At 37.0% G+C, this 27,092-nt stretch overlaps 1 protein-coding gene and 1 non-coding gene across 12 annotated transcripts in view; one reads left to right on the top strand and one right to left on the bottom strand.

Annotated features, from left to right (window-relative positions):
* Window positions 1-27,092, top strand: part of MTA3 (metastasis associated 1 family member 3) — a 213,421-nt gene that overhangs the window by 106,257 nt on the left and 80,072 nt on the right. For all 11 annotated transcript variants that reach the window (XR_010835568.1, XR_010835569.1, XR_010835570.1 and 8 more), the window contains exons 5-6: window positions 13,687-13,750; window positions 15,652-15,769. Coding sequence is in view for 6 of the 11 variants with exons in the window: in XM_067007677.1 (XP_066863778.1) it covers window positions 13,687-13,750; window positions 15,652-15,769 (182 nt within the window). In the remaining 5 variants the exon portion in view is untranslated. The remainder of the gene's footprint in view (window positions 1-13,686; window positions 13,751-15,651; window positions 15,770-27,092) is intronic.
* LOC131766044 (U6 spliceosomal RNA) lies at window positions 26,886-26,995 on the bottom strand. The gene has a single exon (XR_009338347.1). It is a non-coding gene; the product is annotated as a U6 spliceosomal RNA (small nuclear RNA).

The raw sequence follows: 27,092 nt of genomic DNA, 5'->3' as shown, positions 1-27,092 counted from the left end.
TTTCAGTCTCACAGCTTTTAAATGGCAGATTCAGATCTTGAACTCAGATCATGTTGCTGCAAATATACAATATTATGATATATACATGACTAAGTGTTAAAAAGTAGAGACAGAAAGACAGCTATTTAGAAGCTTGTTGAATAGATAGGCTCTTTGATTTTCTGTTTTTTTTTTTTCACGTAATTTTTCTATTTACTCAAGTCAAATGGGCAGAACTAAATTAAAAACTGAGTTAAGCATACAAACTATACTATTTTACAGTGTTAGAGATAGAAATAGCGACTGGGAACTGCCTACTTGATTGGGTGCTTAAGTTTATGGATATGTCTTATATATTGTCCAATGTCATTTTTCCTTCATCTTGAATACACAAAGCTTGGCTTTTTAAAAGCTGCTAGTTACAGCATTGTATGTGTAGTGATTAATACCTCTTCCCTGCCTCTGGTGTAGCTAGTTAGTCATATTTAAACAGAGCCAATCTTTTCCTGCTTGCCAACCTCGGGATCTGGATTACAGCCTTGGAAGTTATGCTTCATTGTGTCTTAAAAGCATTTCCTTAGGTACCTCTTAACTATTGGCCTCAATGTGTCCTATAGTGAGGGCTTTTGGACTGGATGATTTGATCTCCAAGTCTTGTTACAAGGAGTGAGTGGTGATAGAGGAACCATTATATCCATGTCGTTAGACCTGGCCCTTGCTCAGAGCATCACTGGTGAGCGTCCTGTCTACCTCATTATTTAACCTCAACAAAATCCAGAGAAACTCTTTCAGGACCTAAATTTAGTGTCAATAGTAGAATAGGTCTTGAAGACATGGGTGCATATAGTGTTCAAGCAGTCTCTTAATGGCAGTGTGCTTCAGAGAAAGCCTTACGTTCTTTTCCTCTTTAAACAGTTTTAGGTTAGGATTCCAGAGTATGGTCATCGTCATCACCATAATCACCATTATTGCTTCACAGAAGACTGGCTGCAACCACAGTGTGTCGTGAACTTTTCTTGGTTTAAGTGACGCCACGTTGCTTCTACATTGTCTCCTGCCCTTCAAAATGAGGAGCTTTCTTAATTTAGTTGAAAAAGTATCTTTAGCAGCTCTTAGAAATCTTGGGTTTTATGTATAATTTCATAGGTTCTTCATATGTATAATTTTTAGGTTCTTCAAGTCAGACATCATCTGAGAGTGTGAGATTCTAGAAGCTCCTTAGTATGTCCTTTTCTTCCTTTTTCCTGCCTGCTGTGGAACACAGTACTCAATAGCCAGTTAGACTTTGAAGCTTGCATAGTTTCCATTTTTTTTTTTTTTTTTTTTTTTTTTTTGCGGTATGCGGGCCTCTCACTGCTGTGGCCTCCCCCGCCGCGGAGCACAGGCTCCGGACGCGCAGGCCCAGCGGCCATGGCTCACGGGCCCAGCCGCTCCGCGGCACGTGGGATCCTCCCGGACCAGGGCACGAACCCGTGTCCCCTGCATCGTCAGGCGGACCCTCAACCACTGCGCCACCAGGGAAGCCCAGTTTCCATTTTTTAAATTTTTGTTTGTTAAGGAAATAAAATTCATCAACAGATAGTAGAATAATCTCCTCTCAATTACTGCTGACCTTAAATGAAGTTTTAGATTGTGTGTCTTTCCCTTTTCATGAAAATTAAAGATTGATACATGGAATCACAGGTTGCTTAGGACTCTGAGGGAGAGTGACTCAGAGTCAACATCAAGCTTTTACATGGAGGGCTAAGCAGAGGATAGGAAATCTGTTTTGTGTACATATTATTTGTCACCAAACAAAATGAATTTATAAACCATATATAGCAACCATGCGAAAGGGAGAAACGGAAAGTTTCTAGCCAACAAGAGGTATTTGGGGGATGGAATACTGAAGTTCTTGTCTTAACACTCAGTGTTGATGAGGGTGGGGAAATAGATAACTCTTCTATATTCGAATGTTAATAAAATCAGAGAAGTCAAACTTTAATGTGTGAATATCCTTTGACCCAGCAATTCCACTATTTTGATTTTATCTAACAGAGGTTCTCGTGCAAGTGTGTAGAAATATATACTGATATGTTCATTGCAGAATTGTTTTGTTTTATTTTTTTAGTTAAAGATTTTTTTGCAAATAAATGAGGTCATTTTCATTCATAGATAGCATCACAAATGTAAGTAGGAACTTGGTATTTGATAGATTTCAGGATTGCACTACTATCAGAAAATGCAAGCAACTTTCATTTATGCTTTTCTATATTTCTACTTTCTCTGAAATGAAAACACATTAGATATATAATGGGAAAAGTATTATTTAAAACATTGTACGTTTGGACATTAGAGAGGGAAAATGCCGTTTTGCATCCATTTTAATCCCCTGCCTTGCGTGACAACCTGGCTGGTTTTGATGAAGACAGAATAGATGGGAATCTACTAAAAGCTAAACTCATCTTTATTCTCCCTTCCCCAGTAGTAGTAAAGTACAATAGAAACATTAGCTACTGTTACCATTTGATAGCAGACCTGTTTCTCATTTAGGGGTACATTTTCCAAATGTTTTTGTTGCAAAATGCTGTTTCCTTCAAGAATTATTCTGTCGGTTTATATTCCCACCACAATATATTATGAATACGCCCATTTTGCTGTTTCCTCAACATCACTGCATATTAAAATTTAAAAGTAAACTTTTAGTGTTTATTTTATGATAATGGAAGAATTATAATTTATTGCCAAAATGGGAAAAACACACACAAAAGACACACACACACCCCTGTAATCCCTCCAGCCAGCAGCACTGACATTTTGGTGTATCTTCAGTGCATTTTCATTCCTAATCTTATGTGCATTCTTTGGATTTGGGCTGCACATTGTTGGAGTTTACGCAGAATGGCAGAGGAGCTACATTCCTTGTGTGCAGCTTCCTCTTGTTAAGCAGTGCTTATTCTTCAGTGCTGCTGTTGTCATCTTTGCTCTTTCTAGGTTGGTTGGTTTGTTTTTAAATATGTGAGAAATTTGGTAGGAAAATGAATGATGGAACAGCAGGAGGAGGGGAGGAGGACAGTTAAATAAAGGCTGGAAAAATTCCATTCTTGAGACATTAATAGACATGCCTGATAGGTTTGATATATATGAAGGAGCAGAATGAATCTAGAGTAAGAATACTTCGGGGAACTCCCTGGCAGTCCAGTGGTTAGGACTCGATGCTTTCACCGCGGGGGGGATGGGGGGAGGGGCACGGGGACGGGACAGGACTTAAGATCCCGCAAGCTGCAAAAAACAAACAAAGAAACAAAAAAAGAATACTTTGTTACTCAGAAAGAGTGCTCATTCAAAAACCAATCCAAGTGTCGCGATCTTATAATGGGCAGAGATTTCTTAGTTAAGATCATGAAGATATTCTTCTATGTTTTCTTGAGGTTTTACTGTTCCACCTTTTATATTTAGGTCTGTTTTATACATATGGTGTGAAGAGAGGTCAGTTAGAAAATTAAGTTTAAAAAGATACTATTTACAGTATCATCAAACAATATCAAACACCTAGGATTAAATCTAAAGAAAGATGTCTAGGGCTTCACTGGTGGCACAGTGGTTAAGAATCCGCCTGCCAACGCAGGGGACACAGGTTCGAGCCCTGGTCCAGGAAGATCCCATATGCCGCGGAGCAACTAAGCACATGCACCACAACTACTGAGCCTGCATCCCACAATTACTGAAGCCCACATGCCTAGAGCCCATGCTCCGCAACAAGAGAAGCCACTGCAATGAGAAGCTCGCACGTCGCAACGAAGCCCCAACACAGCCAAAAATAAGATAAAAATAAATTTAAAAAATGTCTAAAAAAAGGGAAAGATGTGTAAAAACTCCACACAGAAATTACAGAGTATTGCTAAAGGAATTAAAGATTAAGTAAATAAATGACAATAAGTCTGTTTTTCCCAAATTGATCCAAAGATTCAATGTAATTCTGTGGAAAAGCTTAGCAGGGTTGTGTGTGTATGTCTGTGTATGTGTATGTGTGTATAAATTGAGAAGCTGAGTCCAAAACCTCTGGGAATCGAAAGGACCAAGAACATTTCAAAACATGGTTCGTGTACTTCTGGATGTCCCCATAGACTCCTTCAAGAGGGCCTTTTTGAGATCAAAACTATTCTCATAACAACAGCAAGATGTCATTTGCCTTTTCTCCGTGTTGATTTTGCAAAAGCAAAATTATGTGCAAAAGCAATGGTGGGTAAACTGCTGGCACCAAGTCAGCAGGAATCATGTCAGTGTCACCAAACTGCTATAGTCGTCACTGTATTGTATGCATTTGCAATTAAAAAGAAAAGAAAAAAAAAGACAAGTTCCACTTAAGAATGTTCCTGGCAAAACAGTACAATTTATTAATTTTAAAAAGTCTCAAATGTCTCTTTTTAAAAATTGAGGAAAAATTCACACAACATGTTAACCACTGTACAGTATACAGGGTACAATTCAGCGGCATTCAGTATAAAAATTCAATATACTAAGAGGGAAGAGATATGGGAACATATGTATATGTATAACTGATTCACTTTGTTGTAAAGGAAAAACTAACACACTATTGTAAAACAGTTATACTCCAATAAAGATGTTAAAAAAAAAAATTCAGTATACTGACAACGTTGTGCAACCATCACCTCTCCCTTATTTCAAGAGATTACACATCTTCATTTTCCGATGTATGTAAGTCAAAACATTATTCTGGACCCCTTAAACTTATATGGTGCTGTATGTCAATTATACCTCAATAAAACTGGAAGAAAAAGAGATTACACATCTTTTTAATTTTCCATGTGCTGAAATGGGAAGTATGCATAAATCATTTCTGCTGCATATGAAAGTGTGATGGTCATTTTGAGAAAAAACTCATGGGCTTGTTTGAAATATGAGCTAAACTAGCTACCTTTTTCATGGAACACCATTTTTGCCTGAAATAACCACTGAGAGATGAACTGTGGTTACAGAGACATGAATGTTTGATGGATGTTCTTTGAAAATGAAGTAAACTAGTTACTCTTGTGAAAACCTAGTTGTTTATTAAGCCAGACATTGAAGAGATTTGCAAAATGTAAAATAACGCCACTGTTCTCAATTTTTGGGGGGGGAATATAGTAATTATTAATAACAAATATTTGCTAATATGTTTATTTTAAATTAATGTTAAATTTTTAGTTTTAATTGCTATCATGGTAAATATTGATAGAGGTAACCCACAAAGGCAGAAGTTCATTGAGGTTCTCAATAATTTTTAGGAACTTAAAGAGATTTTGAGGGGGCTTCCCTGGTGGTGCAGTGGTTACAAGTCTGCCTGCCAGTGCAGGGGACACGGGTTCGAGCCCTGGTCCGGGAGGATCCCATGTGCCGCGGAGCAACTAAGCCTGTGAGCCACAGCTGCTGAGCCTGCACTCTGGAGCCCGCGAGCCACAGCCGCTGAGCCCGCATGCCACAACTAGTGAAGCCTGAGCACCCTAGAGCCCGCACTCTGCAACAAGAGAGGCCACCGCAGTGAGAGGCCCACGCACCACAATGAAGGGTAACCCCCACTCACTGCAACTAGAGAAAGCCCGCGCCCAGCAACAAAGACCCAACGCAGCCTAAATAAATAAATTTAAAAAAAAAAAAAAAAAGATCTTGAGACCAAAAAGTTTGAGAACCATTGATAAAGTCAGTCTTGAAGAACAAAAATGTTAGAGGTTTATATCATTCAATATTAAGACACTTGTATAGCTACAGTAATTAATGTAGGGTAGTACGGGTAAGTGGATTGTGAAATAAACCAGTGGCACAGAATAGAAAAGCCAGAACAGACCCGCATATATAGTACAACTTGATATTTGATGAAGGCGCCTTTGCAGTGTAGTGGAGAAAGGGTGGTCTTTTCAGTATATGGTGCCAAATCAGTTGGGTGGCCCTAGCGGAAAATAAGTGAAGGCTTCCCTTTGTCTCTCCCTATCTCCCCCTACCCCCACCCCCCTTGCTATTCTTTTGTTGATGAATTGAGGATTTTGTTTCTCACCGTTTGGATTTTGCTGATTGTATCCCCCTGTGTTCAACCACGTTCCCCTCTCCCTCATATTTCTCATGAATTGGTCATAGAGTACGTGGTTTCCTTCATTCCTCCTGCCCTGCCTCCTTCCTCTGTGGGGAAGAGTGAAGTACAAGAGACAAAAACTTCTTCAAAGGTGGTGTTGTACATTAGGAGGTATATAATCTCTCATTTCTGGATGTTACTGGCATTTATTTGATGCTTATTGCCTGGAGTTCCATTAATCACAGTTGTTATAGAGTGGTGATATTCTAATTATACTGTTCTTCTTCATATACTAGTTGGAAGGCTTCTGTGTTTTTTGGTTATGACTCTTAATTTTAGTTTTATGTTTTAGTGTATAACAACTTACAGCAGAGGCTATCAACTTTATCAGACTCAACCTCTCTTTTACATATTTTGTAATACTTCCTATGCCAGTCTGGAATGAAATTCATAGATAATTTATTACTACACATGTGATACATAGTTTGGCTTGGAATTTAATTTTGGGTTGAAGATTACTAACCCCATTGTCCTCAAACATCTGTTGTCATTGAAAGTAGTTTTATATCACATAGATTCTCCATACTCTGCATATTACCTGTTTTTTCCAGCTTTTAAATCTTAGAATTCTCTTATCCATTGTATCCTGAAATTTCAGGGATGCCTCAATGGTGAGGATATTTGGTAGATCATTTTATTCTATTTTATTTATTTATTTTTAAGGCTTAACGGTTAAAAAAATATATTTATTCCTCCCTCCCCCCTTCTTTCCTCCCTGCCTCCCCCCTTCCCTTCCCCCCTCCTTTCCCCACTCCCTTCCCGAAGGCTTCTTAGTTGTGGCATGCTTGCAGGATCTAGTTCCCAGACTGGGGATCAAACCAGGGGGCCCCCTGCATTGGGAGCGCAGAGTCTTACCCACTAGACCACCAGGGAAGTCCGTGTTGAGCCCTTTTAAAAATCTTCAGAGAAAACCAATTTTTACAGATTTATGTTTATTGATAAATAAGTAGTAATGCTAAGTTTTAAGTATATAAGTAATAAAATAGAACTCCACTGTGGATTAGCAGTCTCTCTCCAGTTTGGCTACTAACGTTAAAGAAACTTATTTGGAATCTTTAAAACAAAATTCAAACAAAGACAGTTTTCTTCCTGTACATTTCATTGTGCCAGTATTTTTATTTTAAGATGTTAGATTTTTGCAATTTTCTTGGTATCTGTAGACAAAATTTAAGTTAGCCAGAAGAGTGCCATTGAGACTATAAGTAGTGCTACTTAAGAGATGAGTGTAGGGCTTCCCTGGTGGTGCAGTGGTTGAGAGTCTGCCTGCCGATGGAGGGGACACGGGTTCGTGCCCCGGTCCGGGAAGATCCCACATGCCGCAGAGTGGCTGAGCCTGTGAGCCGTGGCTGCTGAGCCTGCGCGTTCATATGCTTAGGCTCTTAGGGTTGCTAAGAAGGAGGAGTAGAGGAAGAACACAGAAACTGGAGAAAAATCATATCACAATTTAACATTTTAAAGTCTACATATTTAGCACACTTTTTCTTGAATGTTGTGTTTATTATATATTATATACTGTATAATCTTTCCTTTGAAATGATCAACCCTATGGGTTGAAGTGTTTTCTTTTCCAACTAAAATCATAATGCAGAAATACATTGGGCTGTATCACAGGATAGCCTACATATATATATTGTTCCAAGTACTGGTGTTCTACATGGTTGTGGAAAGAAATGCTTGTGAGATTTTCCTAGTAATCAAAACAATTTGTTTGTCATCCTGTCTTGGAGAAGAGGAGCTCCCTAATCCTAGCAGCTTCTTTTGAACATTCTACTTTCTCCTAGTTATAAAAGGGAAAAGTGGAACCAAGAGAGGATTTTTTTTCCCCTTGAATTCCTCTTTGATAGTTTCTTTCATGTTTGTTACCAGATCTCCAGGATCATGGGTTAATAACTTGTTGCTTTGCTTCTTTCCACATGCCACAAACGGAAGGGGCTTTCCAAAACACTGCTTGTCATGTTTCTTCACAAAATCCATTGAGCTATCACATTAAGCTCAAACTTCTCTTCTTGGCTTTTCATTCCTCTGTCTTACCTACTCACACAACTTCTCTGACATTGACCTTGGCATTTATACTACTCTGATACTGCTACTGTTCAGTTTCTAAAAATTTTAGAAATCTCTCTTCACTTTCTCTTCATTCCCTTTCCTTTGTATTTCCAGTATATCACAATTTTATTTAACTTAATAATCAATATTTATATTTTATGAATGCATAAATATTCCTCACGTAATTCATTGTTGTACAATCTCATGTTTTCCTTGGAGTTAATAATTGTTTTTGCCTTTTCCTTTTGATTAGTCTTCTAAAATGTAAAAAATTTTGGTCCTTGCTTATCTGAAAATGTTTTTCACACTTGACTGATGATTTGTTTAGGCATATAATTCTGGTTTGGAAATAATTTCCCTCAGAATTTTGAATCTTTTCGTTTGACTTATCTTACATTGCTTCTGTTGAGAAATGTAATCTTATGAAAGCGTTTTGGATCTTTGAACTTCATTAAATTTTTAAAAATTTTAAAATCTGTTCATTGTATTCAGTGGATTAAATGCTGTATAAAACTGTTTGCTGAATTTCTAATCACAGAACCAGGAATGGTTCTTTACATGAAAAAATGCTCAGAATTCAGTTTGTGGCTAATATAAGACTCATAAGACCAATGACACAAATGCCCCCTTTTTTGGGGGGGGGTCTTAAAATAATAAGCATTTTATTTTGGGATACTTTTAGATTTACAGACAAAGCTGCAAAGATGGTACAGAGAGTTCCCCTGTACTCTTCACTCAGTTTCCCCTAATGTTGATGATTTATATAATCATTACATCTTTATCAAAACCAAGAATTTGGGCTTCCCTGGTGGCGCAGTGGTTGGGAGTCCGCCTGCCGATTCAGGGGACACGGGTTCGTGCCCCAGTCCGGGAAGATCCCACATGCCGCGGAGCGGCTGGGCCCATGAGCCATGGCCGCTGAGCCTGCGCGTCCGGAGCCTGTGCTCTGCAACGGGAGAGGCCACAGAGGTGAGAGGCTTGCGTACCACACACACAAAAAAAAACACAAGAAATTGATATAGATGTATTACTATTGACTAAGCTCCAGACTTTATTCAGATAGTACCATTCTTTTTCTGATGTCCTTTTTCTGTTTCACGATTTACCCTGACATTTCATTTAGGCATCATGTCTCCATAGTTTCCTTTGGTGTGTATCCCAGTCTTTCCTTGTTTTTCATGACCTTGACAGTTTTGAAGAATTTTTTTTTTTTTTTTTTTTTTTTTGCGGTACGCGGGCCTCTCCCTGTTGTGGCCTCTCCCGTTGCGGAGCACAGGCTCTGGATGCGCGCAGGCTCAGCGGCCATGGCTCACGGGCCCAGCCGCTCCGCGGCATGTGGGATCTTCCTGGACCGGGGCACGAACCTGTGTCCCATGCATCGGCAGGCAGACTCCCAACCACTGCGCCACCAGGGAAGCCCTATATATATTTTTAATAGTAACTTTATTGAGATATTGTGATGGTTAATTTTATGTGTCAGCTTGACTGGGGCTATGTGAGGCCCAGATATCTGGTTAAGCACTCTGGGTGTGTCTGTGAGGGTGTTTCCGGAAGAGATTATTAGAATCAGTCGACTGAGTAAAGCAGATTGTCATGTCGCCCCCCACCCCTGTGTGTGGGAAACCTCTTCTAATCAGTTGAAGAGCTCAAAAGAGCAAAAAGGTAGAGGAAGGGAGAATTCTCTCTTTGTGTGACTGACTAAGCTGTGACCTCAGTCTCCTGCCCTCGGACTGGGATTTACAGCATCAGCGCTCCTGGTTCTCAAGCCTTTGGACTTGGACCAGAACTACACATTTTGTTTACCCATTCATCAGCTGATGGAAATTTGGGTTGTTTCCACTTCTTGGCTGTTATGAATGATGCTGCTGTGAACATCCGTGCACAGGTTTTTGTGTGGCTGTATGTTTTCTTTTCTGGTATTACGCTTAGGAGTGGAATTGCCGGGTCAGAGGGCAACCCTGTTTAACATTTTGAGGAAGGGCCAAACTGCTTTCAGAAGTGACTGCACAGTTTTATATCCTCACCAGCAAAGTATTAGGGTTCCAATTTCTCCACATCCACGTCAACACTTGTTATTGTCTGTGTTTTTTCATTGTAGGCATCCATGTGGTTTTCTGTGAAGTGTATCTCACTGTGGTTTTGAGTTTGCGTTTTCCTAATGGCTGAGAATGTTGAGCGTCTTCCCCCTGCCACACTGGCAAATAGTTTGTTTTTGCATATGTTAAAAATTGAAATATAATTGACATACAACATTATGTTAGTTTCAGGTGTACTAAATAGTTATTTGACATTTGCATACATTATGAAATGATCACAATAAGTCTAGTAATCATCTGTCCCCATACAAAGTTACAATTCGATTCATGGTTCATTGCTTGAGGTTCAGGGTAAAACAATTGGGTTATCTATATTCAGGATTTGATAATAGTTCCTTTAGTTTGCTGTTAGCTTAAAATTTATCATGCTTTTTCCTGTGAGCCAAGATTTGTTCAGCATAAAGGAAGCCAACACTTTAAATCTCTTTTTAAACTACTTTTATCAACAACTCTTGGCGTGGTGGTACATGTGTTAATTACATATTCATATTTACTTCATAAAATAATTCTGACTGAACCTTTTACTTTGTTAGCTGTTAATATATGTACATGAAAATTTAAGTGTCACATTTTCATTTTTAATGGGGGAAAAGGTACAATATACTACATTAAAGAAAAATTAAGAACTAAAATTACCTATTATCCTTTCCTCTTTGCATAAAATCTACATTTCCAAAAATAATTTATATTTTAGATTGGTTGGGATAGCTATCCTTCTATTGGTTTTGTAATCATGTTGTGCCTCTAAAACAGTATAATCAGTGTTTCCTTATCTCCTGATATAAATATGAAAATAATGGTTTAGTGATTAAATTCTTTTGTCATTTCAGACAGTATGGAGGCAACTTTATGCTATATTCTTTTTATGAATTTTCATGTCTGTTATCCTATAAAATTCAAGTGGTATCTATTAGAATAACATTTACAGCATCTGCTCCTCTCCGTTAAGAAAAAACAACCTGACTTTAGAGAACTTAAAGAAAATATTTTTTCTAGGTGACTAAGTATTAAATGTTAGAAATACTGCTTTGTCAGCAGTTATTGAGGCAAGAGAAGTAAATGAAACTATTTTTGGAAATCCCGTTTGCTGCTTAAGCACTCTTGCATGTGTGAGCATGTATTCACAGGTCATAAGAGGTTCTTCTATGGCAGCTGTAGTTGCGGTAACAGCAACAGAGCAATTTCCCTGCTGGTAATTCTGTCTTTTGTAAGAGCTTGTCAGGTAATTGTGGACTTTACATGTGTTATATGCATTGAAGTAATAATGTTAATTTTTCTGCTTCAGTAATATGCATGAATAAAATATATTAGAAAAGCAGAAAACCTTTATAGCTCCTGATAATCAAATTAGAGATTTGACAGGATAATACGGAAATATCACACGCTCACAGAGAAATCTTTATTTTTAAAAAAATAAATAAATAAATTTATTTCTTTATTTTTGGCTGCATTGGGTCTTCTTTGCTGCAAGCGGGCTTTCTCTAGTTGTGGTGAGCGGGGGCTACTCTTGGCTGTGGTACACGGGCTTCTCATTGCGGTGGCTTCTCTTGTTGCGGAGCACAGGCTCTAGGCGCACGGGGCTCAGTAGTTGTGGCACACGGGCTTAGCTCCTCTGCAGAATGTGGGATCTTCCTGGACCAGGGCTTGAACCCATGTCCCCTGCATTGGCAGGTGGATTCTTAACCACAGTGCCACCAGGGAAGTCACTGAGAGAAATCTTTTGAAGTGATAACAACCTAAGATGATTAACAGAGAAGGATGTTTTGATGAGAGGAAATCTTTTTATAGATTTAAGGAGTATACAGTTGTAAAATGTTTAGTAAACTATAATTTTTTACTTATGTGTTAATATTTTACTTTGGCAAAAGTTTTGCTTTTGGTAATTTTTTCCTTTGAATCATATTTCACTCCTATAATCCAACAACAAGTTCCTATTTAATGTATATTTGATGCATTTGATTTTACAGGTTATTTCATGGGGAGCAAGTAGTGACTTTTGTTTAGAAAATCAAATGACATTATGACATTTAAAAAATATTTTGTGAGCCCTGACCAATATCTGTAACTTGAATAATCTATCAAAATACTCCTGTCAAATTTGTAGCTATACTGAAGTTTTCAAGCTGGGAGGATAATTTTAAAAGTGGTAATAAATACAACTACCTGAATAACCTTGATTTTTCTCAGGTGTAGATAAGCCTTTTTTACCTCATTCATTCATTCATTCATTCATTTATTTATACATCTTTATTGCAGTATACTTGCTTTACAATGGTGTGTTAGTTTCTGCTTTATAACAAAGTGAATCAGTTATACATATACATATATCCCCATATCTCCTCCCTCTTGCATCTCCTTCCCATCCTCCCTATCCCACCCCTGTAGGTGGTCACAAAGCACCAAGCTGATCTCCCTGTGCTATGCGTCTGCTTCCCACTAGCTATCTATTTTACATTTGGTACTGTATATATGTCCATGCTGCTCTCACACTTCGTCCCAGCTTACCCTTCCCCCTCCCCGTGTCCTCAGGTCCATTCTCTACATCTGCATCTTTACACCTGTCCTGCCTCTCGGTTTTTCAGAACCTTTTTTTTTTTTAAAGATTTCATATATATGTGTTAGCATATGGTATTTGTTTTTCTCTTTCGGATTTACTTCACTCTGTATGACAGTCTCTAGGTCCATCCACCTCACTACAAATAACTCAATTTCGTTTCTTTTTATGGCTGAGTAATATTCCATTGTATATAGGTGCCACATCTTTATCCATTCATCTGTCGATGGACACTTAGGTTGCTTCCATGTCCTGTAAGCCTTTTTAAAAATAGACATTTCTTTTCCAAGCACACACCCAGCTATGATCAAAGGTAAATGCCATGAGACTTCAAGGTCCATGAATCTTATTTGCCCCTTGCTCTATAGGAGTTTCCTGTATTTAAATTTTAACTAGTCTTTAGAACAGTTTCAATAAAGGTAAGTTAGTTAATCCTGATGTGAACGTGTATTATTTTAGGTTCTCATATGCAGTGGCTACTTTAAAAATTTGAAGGTTATTTCAGGCACCGGTTTGCATGGTGATGTCTTTGAAAGTCCCTTGGATAAAATTACCTCATATTAACTCTTTACAGATTCAGAAACTAGCTCTTAGTCTGAAGATTGCATTGTACTCTTTTTTTTTTTTCTTGAAAAATTAGGAAATACCTATAAAGTGTTTTATGTTACAAGGATTTACTGCCTAACATTGTTCCTTCCCCAGATTAGCCTCTCAATAAATGTCTACAAACACAGCCTTATTATTTAGGTTACACAAAACCAAGATGGTAGAGAGTCCAAGTATATACATATATAGATTTTCCTAAAAGCCATCTAGTTTCTTAATACCACCTTTACATTTTGAATATTCCATCACTGTGAGTGTGAGGTGGCCTTTATTTATTCACTTTTCTCCTCTTTCAACAGGGGGAAATGCAGTGTTGCCCTTCTGAATGAGACAGAGTCTGTATTGTCATATCTTGATAAAGAGGTAATTCGCAATTATACTTGTTTTTCCCTCTATTTCATAAGAAGCCCATACTTTTATATTATTTCTTCTTCTAACAAATTATTGCAAAATGATAGCAGTATTATGGTAAAAGTATAATGACTGGACTGCATTCAGGTGATTTTATTTTTCTGGTTAACTGAGATAAAAGTTGGCAAAAACTTCCTTGTCTATTTGTCTCTTTTGCTTGGTAATGAAAAGCTTGTAAAGTATAGCACATGATTTAGTTGGTAGTGGAAGAACTATTTTTGGCTTTATGAAATAAATGACTTCAGTATACTTGGTCCTCCTCCCTTTTTTTTCTTTTTAAATAAATAGCTTTTCTTTTAGACTGTTTGCAGATGAGATTTTACCATTGGTGGTCTGCTTTCTTTCCTGGAATCCTAATAAACTTTGTCAACTAAAAATATTTTTTTCTGTAAACTTCAAGAAACATTTTAAACATTTTTAACAAGTTGAATTAGAGCAAGCACTTCATTGAAGGGAGGAAATTCTTGTAAGCAAGACTATTCCCCATTTTGCAGTTTTATGTGACTTTTATCATTTGTGTTGTGGGGAAAATATTTTACTCTTGATAATGTTTCAGTATTTAACCTTTATAATTTCATAGTGTTTGTTTTCCCAAAATCTTTATTGCACATAGGTTTTGTTTTTGTTTTTTTTTTTACAGAATTAAAGGGACATATTTTCTTTTTAAAAAATATTTTACTATGCTCAAAAGTGTTGTTCCATTATCTCAAATGAAGTAAACGTTGCCGAAAAAGATTGATACAAACATGTGGAACTACTATGTATTAGAAGCCTAATAAAGAAAACTAAAACGAAAATAAGTATTCGAGGCAGAAAAAAGGTTAATAGACTCATGAAATTTGGAAAAGAAAGGTAGGGTTTGTCATCAGTCTGTTTAACAGAATGATGGATAATGATGGTGCTCAGAAATTAGCTTTTGTTCACAGAAGCAGAAATAAAAAGAGGACATATTCAGTATGTTTTAGTGTATTTTATTGTATTTGGCTGTTAAGAGAGTGGGTTTTCTTTTTGTTTGTTTTTTTGGCTGTGCTACATGGCTTGTGGAATCTTCTTTCCCTGACCAGGGATTGAGCCCAGGCCACTGCAGTGAAAGCACTGAGTCCTAACACTGGACTGCCAGGAAATTCCCTGAAATTTTTTTTTTAAAGGTGATATTTATTGCCTTCTAATTAGGGTGTTTTGCTCTTTAAGGGTCCATGGAAAGTTAGGTGGGTATGCCAGTGGTGGTAGCATGTATAGTTATGTTTATATGCCTACCTATAGGTACGTATGAGTGTTTCAGAATTTAAAGGAGAACTGCAGAATTATAATTAATACATATTTAGTTGAATGTATACAGTGTGACATATTAGTAAACGGCATATAAACTAAGTTCTTCTATAGTGTGTTTAATGTTAGATGTGTGTGCATTTTAATATTTTTGATAAAATGTGGGCTGGACACTAAGTAATAAGAGTGCCGGGTATCTATGAAGGCATCCTTACTTTTTGGTGGGAGCTTTACAGCTTTAAATGATTACTTCATTTCAGGGGTCTTCCTTTGACTTTTGCTTAACTTTGCTAGCTTTTAGTTTTAGAGCAGTTAATGGTTTTCTGTTAGACTAAAACAAATAATAACTTTATTATCCACTTTTATTGTAAGCTATTTGTTTTGGTTTCATTTAATTTGAAACTGTTTACCTGATGATAGTAACATCATGCTCTTCTTAAAGATTTATGAATTTATTCACCAAAATGAAATTTTATACTCTGGAGTTTTATGGTTTCATTATTGTGACATTGGATTTATTGCTTTATAAAAAGTAGAAGGAATTATGTTTACCTAGGTATTTTCTGTCATTTTTTTTTTTCCAGGATACTTTTTTCTACTCATTGGTCTATGATCCCTCAGTGAAAACACTGTTAGCTGACAAAGGTGAAATCAGAGTGGGACCTAGATATCAAGCAGACATTCCAGAAATGCTCTTAGAAGGTATGTTTTCCTTTGGGTTGCAAATCCTATGAAAACAAATGTACCCTGAAGCTCAAATATTTTCCTCATATGGAAGAAACAACTTTCAGGCTAAAGTTTAAAAGTAACAGGCTCTACCAACTTTAGAAATACAACAAACAGCAATGAAAAATAATTTAATCCATCAGTTATTCATTTTTTATTTCACAGTTTCATGAGTTTTCTGCCTGTGTTTTTCTTTTAAATACAACTTTAAGAATGTTAGTGTTGTTGAACTTGTGTTTCAATGTGACACGCTCATGCCTTGAGATCCTGAGTGCCTTCATGTCATCTATCTATGGTAGCCTTGGAATCTAGTGAACATTTACATTTTGGTGGGGATTTTGCCTGACCTGCGTAGTTTCTATACCAGAGAGATTCAGAACTTTGCATTTTAAAAACAGATCTTCCTAGCAAGACTTTTCTTTCTTCTGTCATAATTATATACTTAAAACCTTTATTTTCTGATTTCAAAAGTAAAACATTCTTACCATTAAAAAATAAAACACAAAGAAACATGTAATATAGAAAATGAACACCACGCCCTTTCCTTCTTTCCAAACCCATATTTAATTACTAATATTGTTCAGGGTATTTTTTTTTGGTACAGGCTCTGGCTCGTAATCCATTCAGGAGTGGTCTTTGTGGGATGGCAAGTTGCACGTTGCTCTGCAATTGCTTCTTTCAGTAAATAGTGTAATGTATCTTTAGCATCTTTCCTGATGAGTAGAGTGGCTTTATTCTTTTCAGTGACTGTAGAGTTCTTAAGTCTGCATGGATGTGCCACAATTTATTTCCTTTACCAGTACCCTATTGACAGACTTTTAGGTGTTTACATTTTTTGATATTCTAGAAAAGCTTTACATATACTTATGCTGTGTAAATATTTTTCAAGCACAGCTCCCTGGAAGATATTGAAAATGCTTCTTTGCCCTTCAAAAAGGCTGTTAATTTTTGTATGAGTGAACCAGATGCTTCCACCAATAGATTATTAAAGAACCCCCCCTTGCCCATTTTGTGATATTATTGTCTTGGCTTTTCATTTTTTTTGTTGTTGCTGTTTTTTTTTTTCCTTTAATTTTAAAAAGTTACTTATGCTTTCCATTACTGCTTTTCTGTAAATTTCTTGTGTATTTTCTATTTGGTTATTTATATGTATTGGCAAGAGTATTTTGCATATTAAAGGTAAACAAATATAAAAGTATTTGCCCTTTGCCTACGAGTGTTGCACATATTGCCTCCTCACTTAAAAAATGTTAATGATTTTAAATTTGTTTTATTTATTTTTGTTATACAGAAATTGAGAATTTTTATCATATAGAAGTTTAGAATTTATTGCTTAAGGTTTATATAATTTGCATTCTTTACCTTGCATTACCTATAGGAAATATATGCAGAAAAGTTAAATCAACTCAGGATAGAGTTATGTTGTCATTGTCAGTGGTGGGTAGGTGCGGTGGCTGTGAATAATAACAGGTTGCAGACTTCTGCATTTTCATGAATTCAGTACCAGAAAAGGTCAGTCAGTAATGACTAAGCTTTGAGAACAGAATGCCACGTCTGCACTCATCTGTGTTTAGAAGTTTTTTTTGAAGAAATTGTAAGTAGTGACTCAGTTTATTATAGGCTGAGAGATTGCATTTATTAGCATTCTGTTCTGTACAAACCATCTTTTCTTCCAGAAATAATTTTGGGTGTGTTATAGTCCTTAATGTTTGCTCTTAGACTTTTATCACTACATGTAAGTGTTCACTAAATATTTATTGTTTTATTTTTAAAAACACTTGATTTTTAAGTTTTACAAATAGTGCTGCATTGAGTATCCTTTATATAATGCATAATTTTGTACTCTGGATATAACTGGAAAATATGTTCCCAGAAATGAAATTGCTAAGTCATAAGGCATGTGTTTCTGAAATTTTATACAAAATGGTAATTGTCTTCCAAGTAATTATTTACAGGTGTTTTTTTTCCCTGTTTTAATTCAGGTATAATTTATATGTAGTACATTTCACCCTCGTCTGTGACAGTTCTTTGAGTTTGGGGCAAATGTATACACTCTTAGTGAGATAGTTCAGCAAGTCCATCTATTCACAGGCCAAAAGCCAGGAGTGACCCTGGTGCTCATGTGTGCTTGTCGCCTGGCCCACGTTCTACATCCCCTAAGCAGCCCTTTGTTACTCCTCCCTGAACTCGGATCTCTCCCCTTGTCAAACTCTGCAGACTGTCTGTCGTTCATGTAATCTTGTGTGCTATTTTTATTATTTGACTTTTAAAATTTTGGACTGCCTGAGCTGTTGATTGTGTGGTCCTCCCTCTCTTTTTCATTAAAAAATTATATATATATATATATTTTTGAAGTATAGTTGATTTACAGTGGTGTGTTTTTTAATTTTTTTGATTTTTAAATTTATATATATATTTTATTGAAGTATTTTAATTTATTTTTTAATTTATTTTTTTTTATTTTGGGTGCGCCGTGGCTTGCACGATCTCAGTTCCCTGACCAGGGATTGAACCTGGGCCATGGCAGTGAAAGCTCCAAATCCTAACCACTAGACCACCGAGGAACTCGCTAATTTTTTTTTATGTTTGGTTCTTTCTTGAGCACTGACATAAGCCTAGGTGTACAGAAAGCCTAGACAATTTTGTGTATTGCTCATGTAAAGATAAATGCTGAATGAAGTAATAAAGTTGGGATATTTCAAGTAACAGTGGGCATAAAAATCAGATCATGGAATCTCATGAGTTCCCACTTCTCTGCAAAACTTTTACTTATGATATTGCCCCTGAAAAGCATAAAGCTGGTTAGAGTTAGTAATTTGGAAAGCATATCTACCTAGCTTAGAATTAAAAAAATCATTTTAGGAAATGAAATCATATATAAAATGCAATAATTTATTCTACAGTACTTCTCAATAAGGATTTGAATTCTTGAGGGTGAGAACCTTGAGGTTCTTCTTCCAGGTAAAAGGAAAGATTCTTAACAGCTTGTGGCATTTGGGGAGTTACACCAGTTATCTGACAAAGGCATTCTTTGTATTTAGAAAATGTGACTAAATATTCATTAATATAATAGATCTTATAATTCATTAACAAGTATTAATTTCCTTTAACATGCATTTCTCTTAGTAGTCTTCCAGGTGGGTGGTTTACAAACTTTATTTGGGCAATAGAACCCTTTCTTATTACACAGTATGACCTTAAGTAAGGAAGTCAGGTTGTTGTGGGTGAAGTGGAAGAGAAGGCCCCGTTGAGTCTCTCGAGGTACCTTACTGAACCTTAGGATTCAGAGAATCAACTTGAAGGCCACTGTGCCGATTGGAATCCTGTCTCTTCGTTGCACAGTCAATACCCCCAATCCTTGCAGTCAGAAGCGCTTATGCTGAAGTCCCTTTGTAACACAGTATAATGAAGGGGCTCCACTGTTTTCCCTTTGCCTTTTCCCATTTTTTAAATCTTAAAATTTATTTTATTGCAAACAGTATGAATTGTGGTAGGAAATGTAATTATATTGGAAACAAAAAATAGTAGTCCCTCAGATCATCCCTTCTAACCCACTATTAACCACTGCTATTAATTTAACATGTTCTCCCAGACTGTTTGTTATATAAATATGTATAGAGATCCATGAAATTATGTTCTGTAGTATTCCATCGTGTGATAGATCCAAGTTTATTTTATCTATTTCTTATGTGTTTAATGGTTGGGCAAGTTTTCCCTCAGTTGTTCTTTAAAATTTATTGGTTGTGGCGGGGTTCTCATATCAATGAGATTTTTTTTTTCTTACTGTGTTTATCATCAATTTGTCAATTTCTTCCTTTCCAGATTTCATTAGGATTCTGATTGAAATTGTATTAATATTAAGATTACTTTGGGAGGTGATTGATTATTTTATAATATTGGATCTGCTTCTGAGGTTTCTGTTCTATTCCGCTGGTCTGTCTGTCTGTTCATGCTCTAGTACTCCATGTTTTAATTATAGAGGCTTTGTAGTATGTGTTAATATCTGGTGAGGCTAGTTCCCCTCTTATTTTTCCAAGCTTGACTAATACCAGAAAAAAAAAATCTTCCTTCCTGTTTTTATTGGGGTTGCAGTTAATTTTTAAGTTAATTTAGACAGACATTTTGATGATTTTGAAACATCCTATCCAGACACAAGTGATTCTTTCTCTGTTCAAGGCTACTTTTGGGTCTTGTGGAAGTTTTTTGTTTGTTTGTTTTGTTTTAATACAGATTTTATGTATTTCTTGTTAAGTTAATTTATTTATTTTTTTCTGGATGCTTTGGGTCTTTCTTGCTGCATGCGGGCTTTCTCTAGTTGCGACGAGCAGGGACTGCTCTTTGTTGTGGTGCGTGGGCTTCTCATTGTGGTGGCTTCTCTCGTTGCAGAGCACAGGCTCTAGGTGCGTGGGCTTCAGTAGTTGCAGCACGTGGGCTCAGTAGTTGTGGCACGCAGACTCTAGAACGCAGGCTCAGTAGTTGTGCTACATGGACTTAGTTGCTCCATGGCATATGGGATCCTCCCAGGATCGTACCCGTGTCCCCTGCACTGGCGGGCGGATTCTTAACCACTGCACCACCAGGGAAGTCCCAAGTTTATAACTTGTTAGCTTTATTTATAAGTGTTCATCTTTAACAATGAAAAACATTGTATTTTTCAACATAAATGAAAGTCACTTTGGGCTCTTATTTCAACTTAAAGCATTTAGCATATCCAAAATGGTTTTTTCACTTGTAATCAGGAAACCAACTAGATGCAAGATTTAAAGAACCCCCTTCTTCTAATTAGTGTATTTTCTGGGAAGAAGGAGTAGGGTGGCAGATAGGTACTCCAGCAGTTAAACCACACTTGAAAAAAACAGACACTGCCATCATAGAAACTTTCATACACAGCCAGTACCTGTTTGCAGGGAAATTAAATCGTAGAAAACATCATGTTCAAGAACAGATATTTAGGACTTGATGCAGTCTGTGCTTACTAACCCTTTTGATACTCTTGAGTGGGTACGTTTAGACCAGTACCCACTCCAATTTGCATTGGCATGAGATGTAGAACTTGAATTAATATCCTGAGTAGGTGGAAGCATCAGCTTCATGCCAGAATATATTACAGGCTTGCTTTCTTTGTGAATGTGTCCTGCTGAATTTAAGACATTGTTGTGGCATTTGTCTTGCTGGTGAATATTTCTTTTTTGTGGCTTTAAATGAATTTTAAAATTCATTTATGGCTACCCACCATCTAGCAAACTTGAGATCTGGAAAGATCAGTATGTAGCTTGCAAGCGAAGGTGAAGGTTTGTTTTTTAGATTTTAGATCTTTATTGAGTTTGAATAACTACCTAGAGAATTTTCCAGAGAAAAAAGATGTCATATGTAGTAAATTTTGAATTATTATTTAGCTGTATTGTAACATTGGAACTTTAAGAAATTATTTACATATTAAACTTAGTAACTTAAAAGTATTATAACATTAAATGACTTCGGATTCACAGTTTTGGGTAAAATCTGGCTGTACTATGTTTTAGCTGAGTTACCTTGGGAAAATTATTTAACCTCTCCAAGTTCCCATTTCTTCCTCTTTAAAAGGTGAGTAATGTATGTGCATACATCATAGTGTTGTGATGATCAAATGAAGTAATTCTTGTAAAGCATTTATTTTTTATTTTTTTAAATTTATTTTTATTTTTATTTATTTATTTTTGGCTGTGTTGGGTCTTTGTTGCTGTGTGTGGGCTTTCTCTAGTTGCGGCGAGCTGGGACTACTCTGTTGCAGTGCGCATGCTTCTCATTGCAGTGGCTTCTCTTGTTGTGGAGCACTGGCTCTAGGCGTGCAGGCTTCAGTAGTTGTGGCACGCAGACTCAGTAGTTGTGGCTTGTGGGCTCTAGAGTGCAGGCTCAGTAGTTGTGGCGCACGGGCTTAGTTGCTTGGTGGCATGTGGGATCTTCCCAGACCAGGGATCAAACCTGTGTCCCCTGCATTGGTAGGGGGATTCTTAACCACTGTGCCACCAGGGAAGTCCTTGTAAAGCATTTAGCACAGCACCTGCTGCTCAGTGTTCGCTATTACAGTTGCTTCTCCCCGGCCACCGACTGTCTACTGTTACTAATTAAGTAACACTTGTCTGTATTTGGGAATTTAGGGTGTGTCTCTCTTTGAAAGTTAAAGAATTAAATTAGAATAGTCTCTTATGCTAAAATACATGCCTTTTAAACTTGAACTAGCTCATATGCAGTCAATAGAAAAATGTCAGTATAGTGTGGAAATTGTCAGTTCATCTGAGGCTTTTCTAAGGAGTTATTCTCACAGAAGAAGAGCATTCAAGAAAAAAAAACCAGTATATGGAGCATCTTAGACTTACAGATGAAGGAATGAAAAATATCTTCCCCAGTGTTTATAAAAACCTATACCCTAGATTTTATTTTTAATTTTGTTGAACCTGTACACAATGACCTACATCTCGGTGGAGGAAGCATAAGTCCAGGGTTTAAGAAGATAAAGGATTGACTGACCTTTGTGCTTGGTGCAAATGTCAGTGGAGATTTAACTGTGTTGGTATTTTTGTTATGATTGTTACCTTTTTTTTTTTTTTTTAAGTGCTCTGGTTCTTAGGTTTTAAAATTTTTGTCCTATTTTTCCATAGACGCTATTATTTTCAAGTGTGTAATTTTGCAGAATGTGTTTTCTGCAATGTGGTGGATGTTTAATCAACTTAAAAACACCAGACCATAACAAGTAAGTGTAAACAGGTATCGGTTGCAACCACGTGAGCACAGTAGTTCATAACCCAGGGCAGTTTTGTCTTCCATGGGACATTAGACGATGTCTGTAGACATTTTTGGTTGTCACACCTGGGGGGAGGGGGAGATGCTACTGGCGTCTAGTGGGTAGAGATCAGGGCTGCTGCTGAGCATAGTACAATGCACAGGACAGCCCCCATGACAAGGAGTTGTCGGGCCAAAGTGTCAAGAGTGCACACTGTGTACAGAGGAACCCCACTGTAAAGGGTTTTGGGGACATAGTAAGCACTAAATAAATGTTAGTTAATATTTACATAGTTATAGTAATATTTAAATTTTCAAATATGAATTATATTACCTGGTCTATTTCTATGGTTTTGATTCTGTTTATTTTTGTGCCAGTACCACATTGTTTGATTACTGTTGCTATATATTATAATCCCACCCAGTTTAGAGGATCCTCTTATACTATTCTTTTTTTTTTTTTTTTTTTTTTTGTGGTACACGGGCCTCTCACTGTTGTGGCCTCTCCCTTTGCGGAGCGCAGGCTCGGGACGCGCAGGCTCAGCGGCCATGGCTCACGGGCCCAGCCGCGCCGCGGCATGCGGGATCCTCCCGGACCGGGGCACGAACCCGTGTCCCCTGCATCGTCAGGCGGATTCTCAACCACTGCGCCACCAGGGAAGCCCTATACTATTCTTTTAATAATGATAATATTCTTTGATTCGTAGAGATTAATATTTGAATTATTTTGTGGGCTTTCAGAACTAAATTTTGTTAAATTTAACTTGAAGTACTTGTACAAAAATGACAGCCTTAAGATTTTAAAATCTTCTTTATTCAAGTCATCTTATGTTCTCTGAAAGTTTTGTAATTTCTTTATGTAAACATACTTCCAATTTTCTTTCTTAGTATTTTATATTTTTGTTGCCATAATATCTGTGATTTTTTGTTTTTTTTTTACATTTTTGTTTTCATTCTCTTTGGAATGCCATTGGGTTTTATATATTCATTTTTTATTGTGCCTATCTTGTAATTTATTTTTAAAATCTATTTTTATTGAGATATAATTGCTATGTAACACTGTGTATGTTTAATTTGTTGATTTGATTACATTTAGTTATTGCAGGTTGGTTACCACCATAGCATTAGCTATCTATCGTGTCATAATTATCACTTCTTTTTTGTGTGGTGGGAACAAAGATCTAGTCTCTTATCAACTTTGAAGTTTATAATAACAGTATTGTCTGTAATCACTCTGCTGTGCATTAGATCTCCAGAACTTACTTACCTAGCGGTTGGAAGTATGTACCCTTAAACAACCTCTCCCCATCCCCCTCCACCCCACGCCCTTTCCAGCCCCTGGTAACCACTATTCTACTGAGTTTAGCTTTTTAAGATTCCACATAAAGTGATATCATACGGTATTTGTTTCTAGAAACCTATTATTCCTTTGATGCATCACTTAAAACATTGCCCAGGGCTTCCCTGGTGGCGTAGTGGTTGAGAGTTCGCCTGCCGATGCAGGGGACATGGGTTCGTGCCCCGGTCCGGGAAGATCCCACATGCCGCGGAGCGGCTAGGCCCGTGAGCCATGGCCGCTGAACCTGCGCGTCCAGAGCCTGTGCTCCGCAACGGGAGAGGCCACAACAGTGAGAGGCCCGTACTGCAAAAAAAAAAAAAAAACAAAAACCATTACCCAGAACTTTCAGAACATTAATAAAAATGGTAAATGGTGATAAATGGCAGCCCTCTGTGTTTCTGAATTAAATATAATATACTCTGATGGTTGTTGCAGAGAAAATGAATTACTTTTAGAGCAAAGAATATTTCTAGTTGTCCCACAAAGGGTCTATAAGATGACAGCTCTATCCAGCCTTAGTTCTTCAGTCTTTGAACAATGGTCTGTGCTCTTTGGGGGTATACTGAAGAAGTACTTTGCCATTATTTTCTAGAAATCTTAAAATATAGCTGAAGGATTAGGGCTAACACATATAAAATCATTGTTGAATCTACATTTCTTCAAAATTATGAAGAGAAACATATGAAGCAAAAAATTGGATGCTATATATAATAGTGTAAGTAGTTGGTAAATACATTTGGTAGGAATTCACAGAGAGAGGGAGCTTCATGGGCTGGTGTGGGACTAGAGCAGATTATAATTGCCCAGATTATCATAAATGGCGGAGGAAAGTGAGATTATTGCAATGACTGGAATGAACATGACCAGAGCATAGGATTCTTCTTGGTTCAGTCTCTGGCTCATACCACATTTCCCAAGACCATTCTACAGATTGCTGATAGCTTAGTTGAGGATTTCATTATACAGATTCTAGAGCTTCTTAAAAGTTTCTCCCTTGTGAAAAAGTGATTAAACTGATATAAATGTAATTATATGATGAATCCAAAATGGGGAATTCCCTAGAGTGACTGTTTGAATAGAACATTTTATATTCTTCTTATGTTCTTGTTATTTTTGTTCTCATCCCATGGTATTGTATGTTTTAGTTGTTAGTAGAAATGTATTCAGGAGTGTTTTATTATTGTTTATAGCAAATTTATTTAGAATTCTTATACTGAATTATCTTCCTCTGTATGCTGCAGAATGTATGGAGAGAAGTTTATCAATTTAACTGACTTAAATTTTTTTGTAACTGACTTCAATTTGAAAAGTAAATATCAGTTTTACCCTTACGTTCTAGACTATATAATAGAAGGGGCTTAATACTGAATAGCATCATCATTTCATCTTGTGTTATTTAAAAATGCAGATAATTATTATTATATTTCTTTCTTTACTGTTTTACTATTTATCTTAACATGTATTTCTTGGAGATACAGGGGAGTATAATTGTGTCATTTTCCTTTCAAAAGTTTCATGCAGTTTACAAGCATTCGGGTTTGTTTGTAGATGGTTTTTAAAAATGAACCAATTGAATCTTTTTTTTTTAACATCTTTATTGGAGTATAATTGCTTTACAACGGTGTGTCAGTTTCTGCTTTATAACAAAGTGAATCAGCTATACATATACATATATCCCATATCTCCTCCCTCTGGCATCTCCCTCCCATCCTCCCTATCCCACCCCTCCAGGTAGTCACATGCATTGTAAGCAAAAACAATGAAAAACTAAATCCTTTTAAACACTTGATATGTCTTTGGACTAGTACTCACTCTGGTCTGCTTGTGCTTCTTTATGTTGGGGGTGGCAGTTGACTTTTTGGTTACCTACCTGTCTTTGAACAAGGAGCAGGGTGGGCAGGCCCCCTACCTGACAGCAGTGGCTGACTTAGGAGACAGCAGATGGGGTGGCTGATTCTGCCCTCCCGCTTCCTCCTTTTGAGCCTCAATACTTGCTTGCTCCCATCCTAGGAGGGAACACATTAATAAGCCTATAGCCTGGATTCATCAGTCACCAAGGGATGTTCAGCCTCCCAGTATGTCAGTCAGTGCAAGGCACTCTGCCTGATATTACAGATGCAGTGATCAAAACCAAAACATAGCCCAAACCAATTCCTAGCCTGATAGGAAATTCATAGCTGTAACTTGGAATCCAATCAACTTCCAAGTCTGTTTTCCATTACCATCTTTTCTCCTAACATTGAGTCTTGCCTGATGGTTATATCTCCTCCTGAGATGTTCCTAAAACAAAGCATCCTGTATTATCCTCAGTCTTTTCCTCAACCTCTTGATTGTTTCCTTCTTTCTGTTAATGCCAACACTATCTATGTAGTTCTCAAGACTGGAAACCTACCCATTATACCAGTCTGTCACTGTCATTTCTAAATATTCTCTCTTAGCTCTTTATTGTCACTGTCAATACTATGTCTCCCTGTCTGTGTCACGTATCTCTGTAGAGCAAATTATTCCATTGCTAAGTGTTGGATGTGAAATTTGTTTCTGATTTTGTCACTCTACTGCTAAAAAGGCAAAGGCTTCTTATTACCTCCAAATAAAAATCTATTCAGAAAATCTGTGCAGAATCTTCAGTAATATTTTCATAACCCACTTCTTTTAGCTATCTCTTCTCATTCCCCTTGATGTACTCCTGACAAAATTAGCTACTTGTCTACCACATCTTAAAGCCCCATGACTTTGTTCACATTCTCATTTCTTTTTTTAAATCAATTCTTTTATTATTTACAACAGTCTTTTGATAATTTCTGCCAAATTTGTTCTGATATATTCTTTTTTTTAAACGTCTTTATTGGAGTATAATTCCTTTACAATGGTGTGTTAGTTTCTGCTCTATAACAAAGTGAATCAGTTATACACATAAATATGTTCCCATATCTCTTCCCTCTTGCGTCTCCCTCCCTCCCACCCTCCTTATCCCACCCCTCTAGGTGGTCACAAAAAAATATGGAACGCTTCACGAATTTGCGTGTTGTCATCCTTGAGCAGGGGCCATGCTAATCTTCTCTGTATCGTTCCAATTTTAGTGTATGTGCTGCCAAAGCGAGCACCATCCTCATTTCTTAACTTTTAAGTTCTCTCCCCCTGCCAGTGCTTTCATACCCTTCAGTTCTTAGAAGGAATGCCACCTCGTGCAGGACTCGTTCC

The sequence above is a fragment of the Kogia breviceps genome, chromosome 11 (genome assembly GCF_026419965.1).
Source record: "Kogia breviceps isolate mKogBre1 chromosome 11, mKogBre1 haplotype 1, whole genome shotgun sequence".
Classification (NCBI taxonomy): Eukaryota; Metazoa; Chordata; class Mammalia; order Artiodactyla; family Physeteridae; genus Kogia; species Kogia breviceps.
Note: the sequence above shows the minus strand (reverse complement) of the source record. Positions and strands in the feature narration are given on the sequence as shown.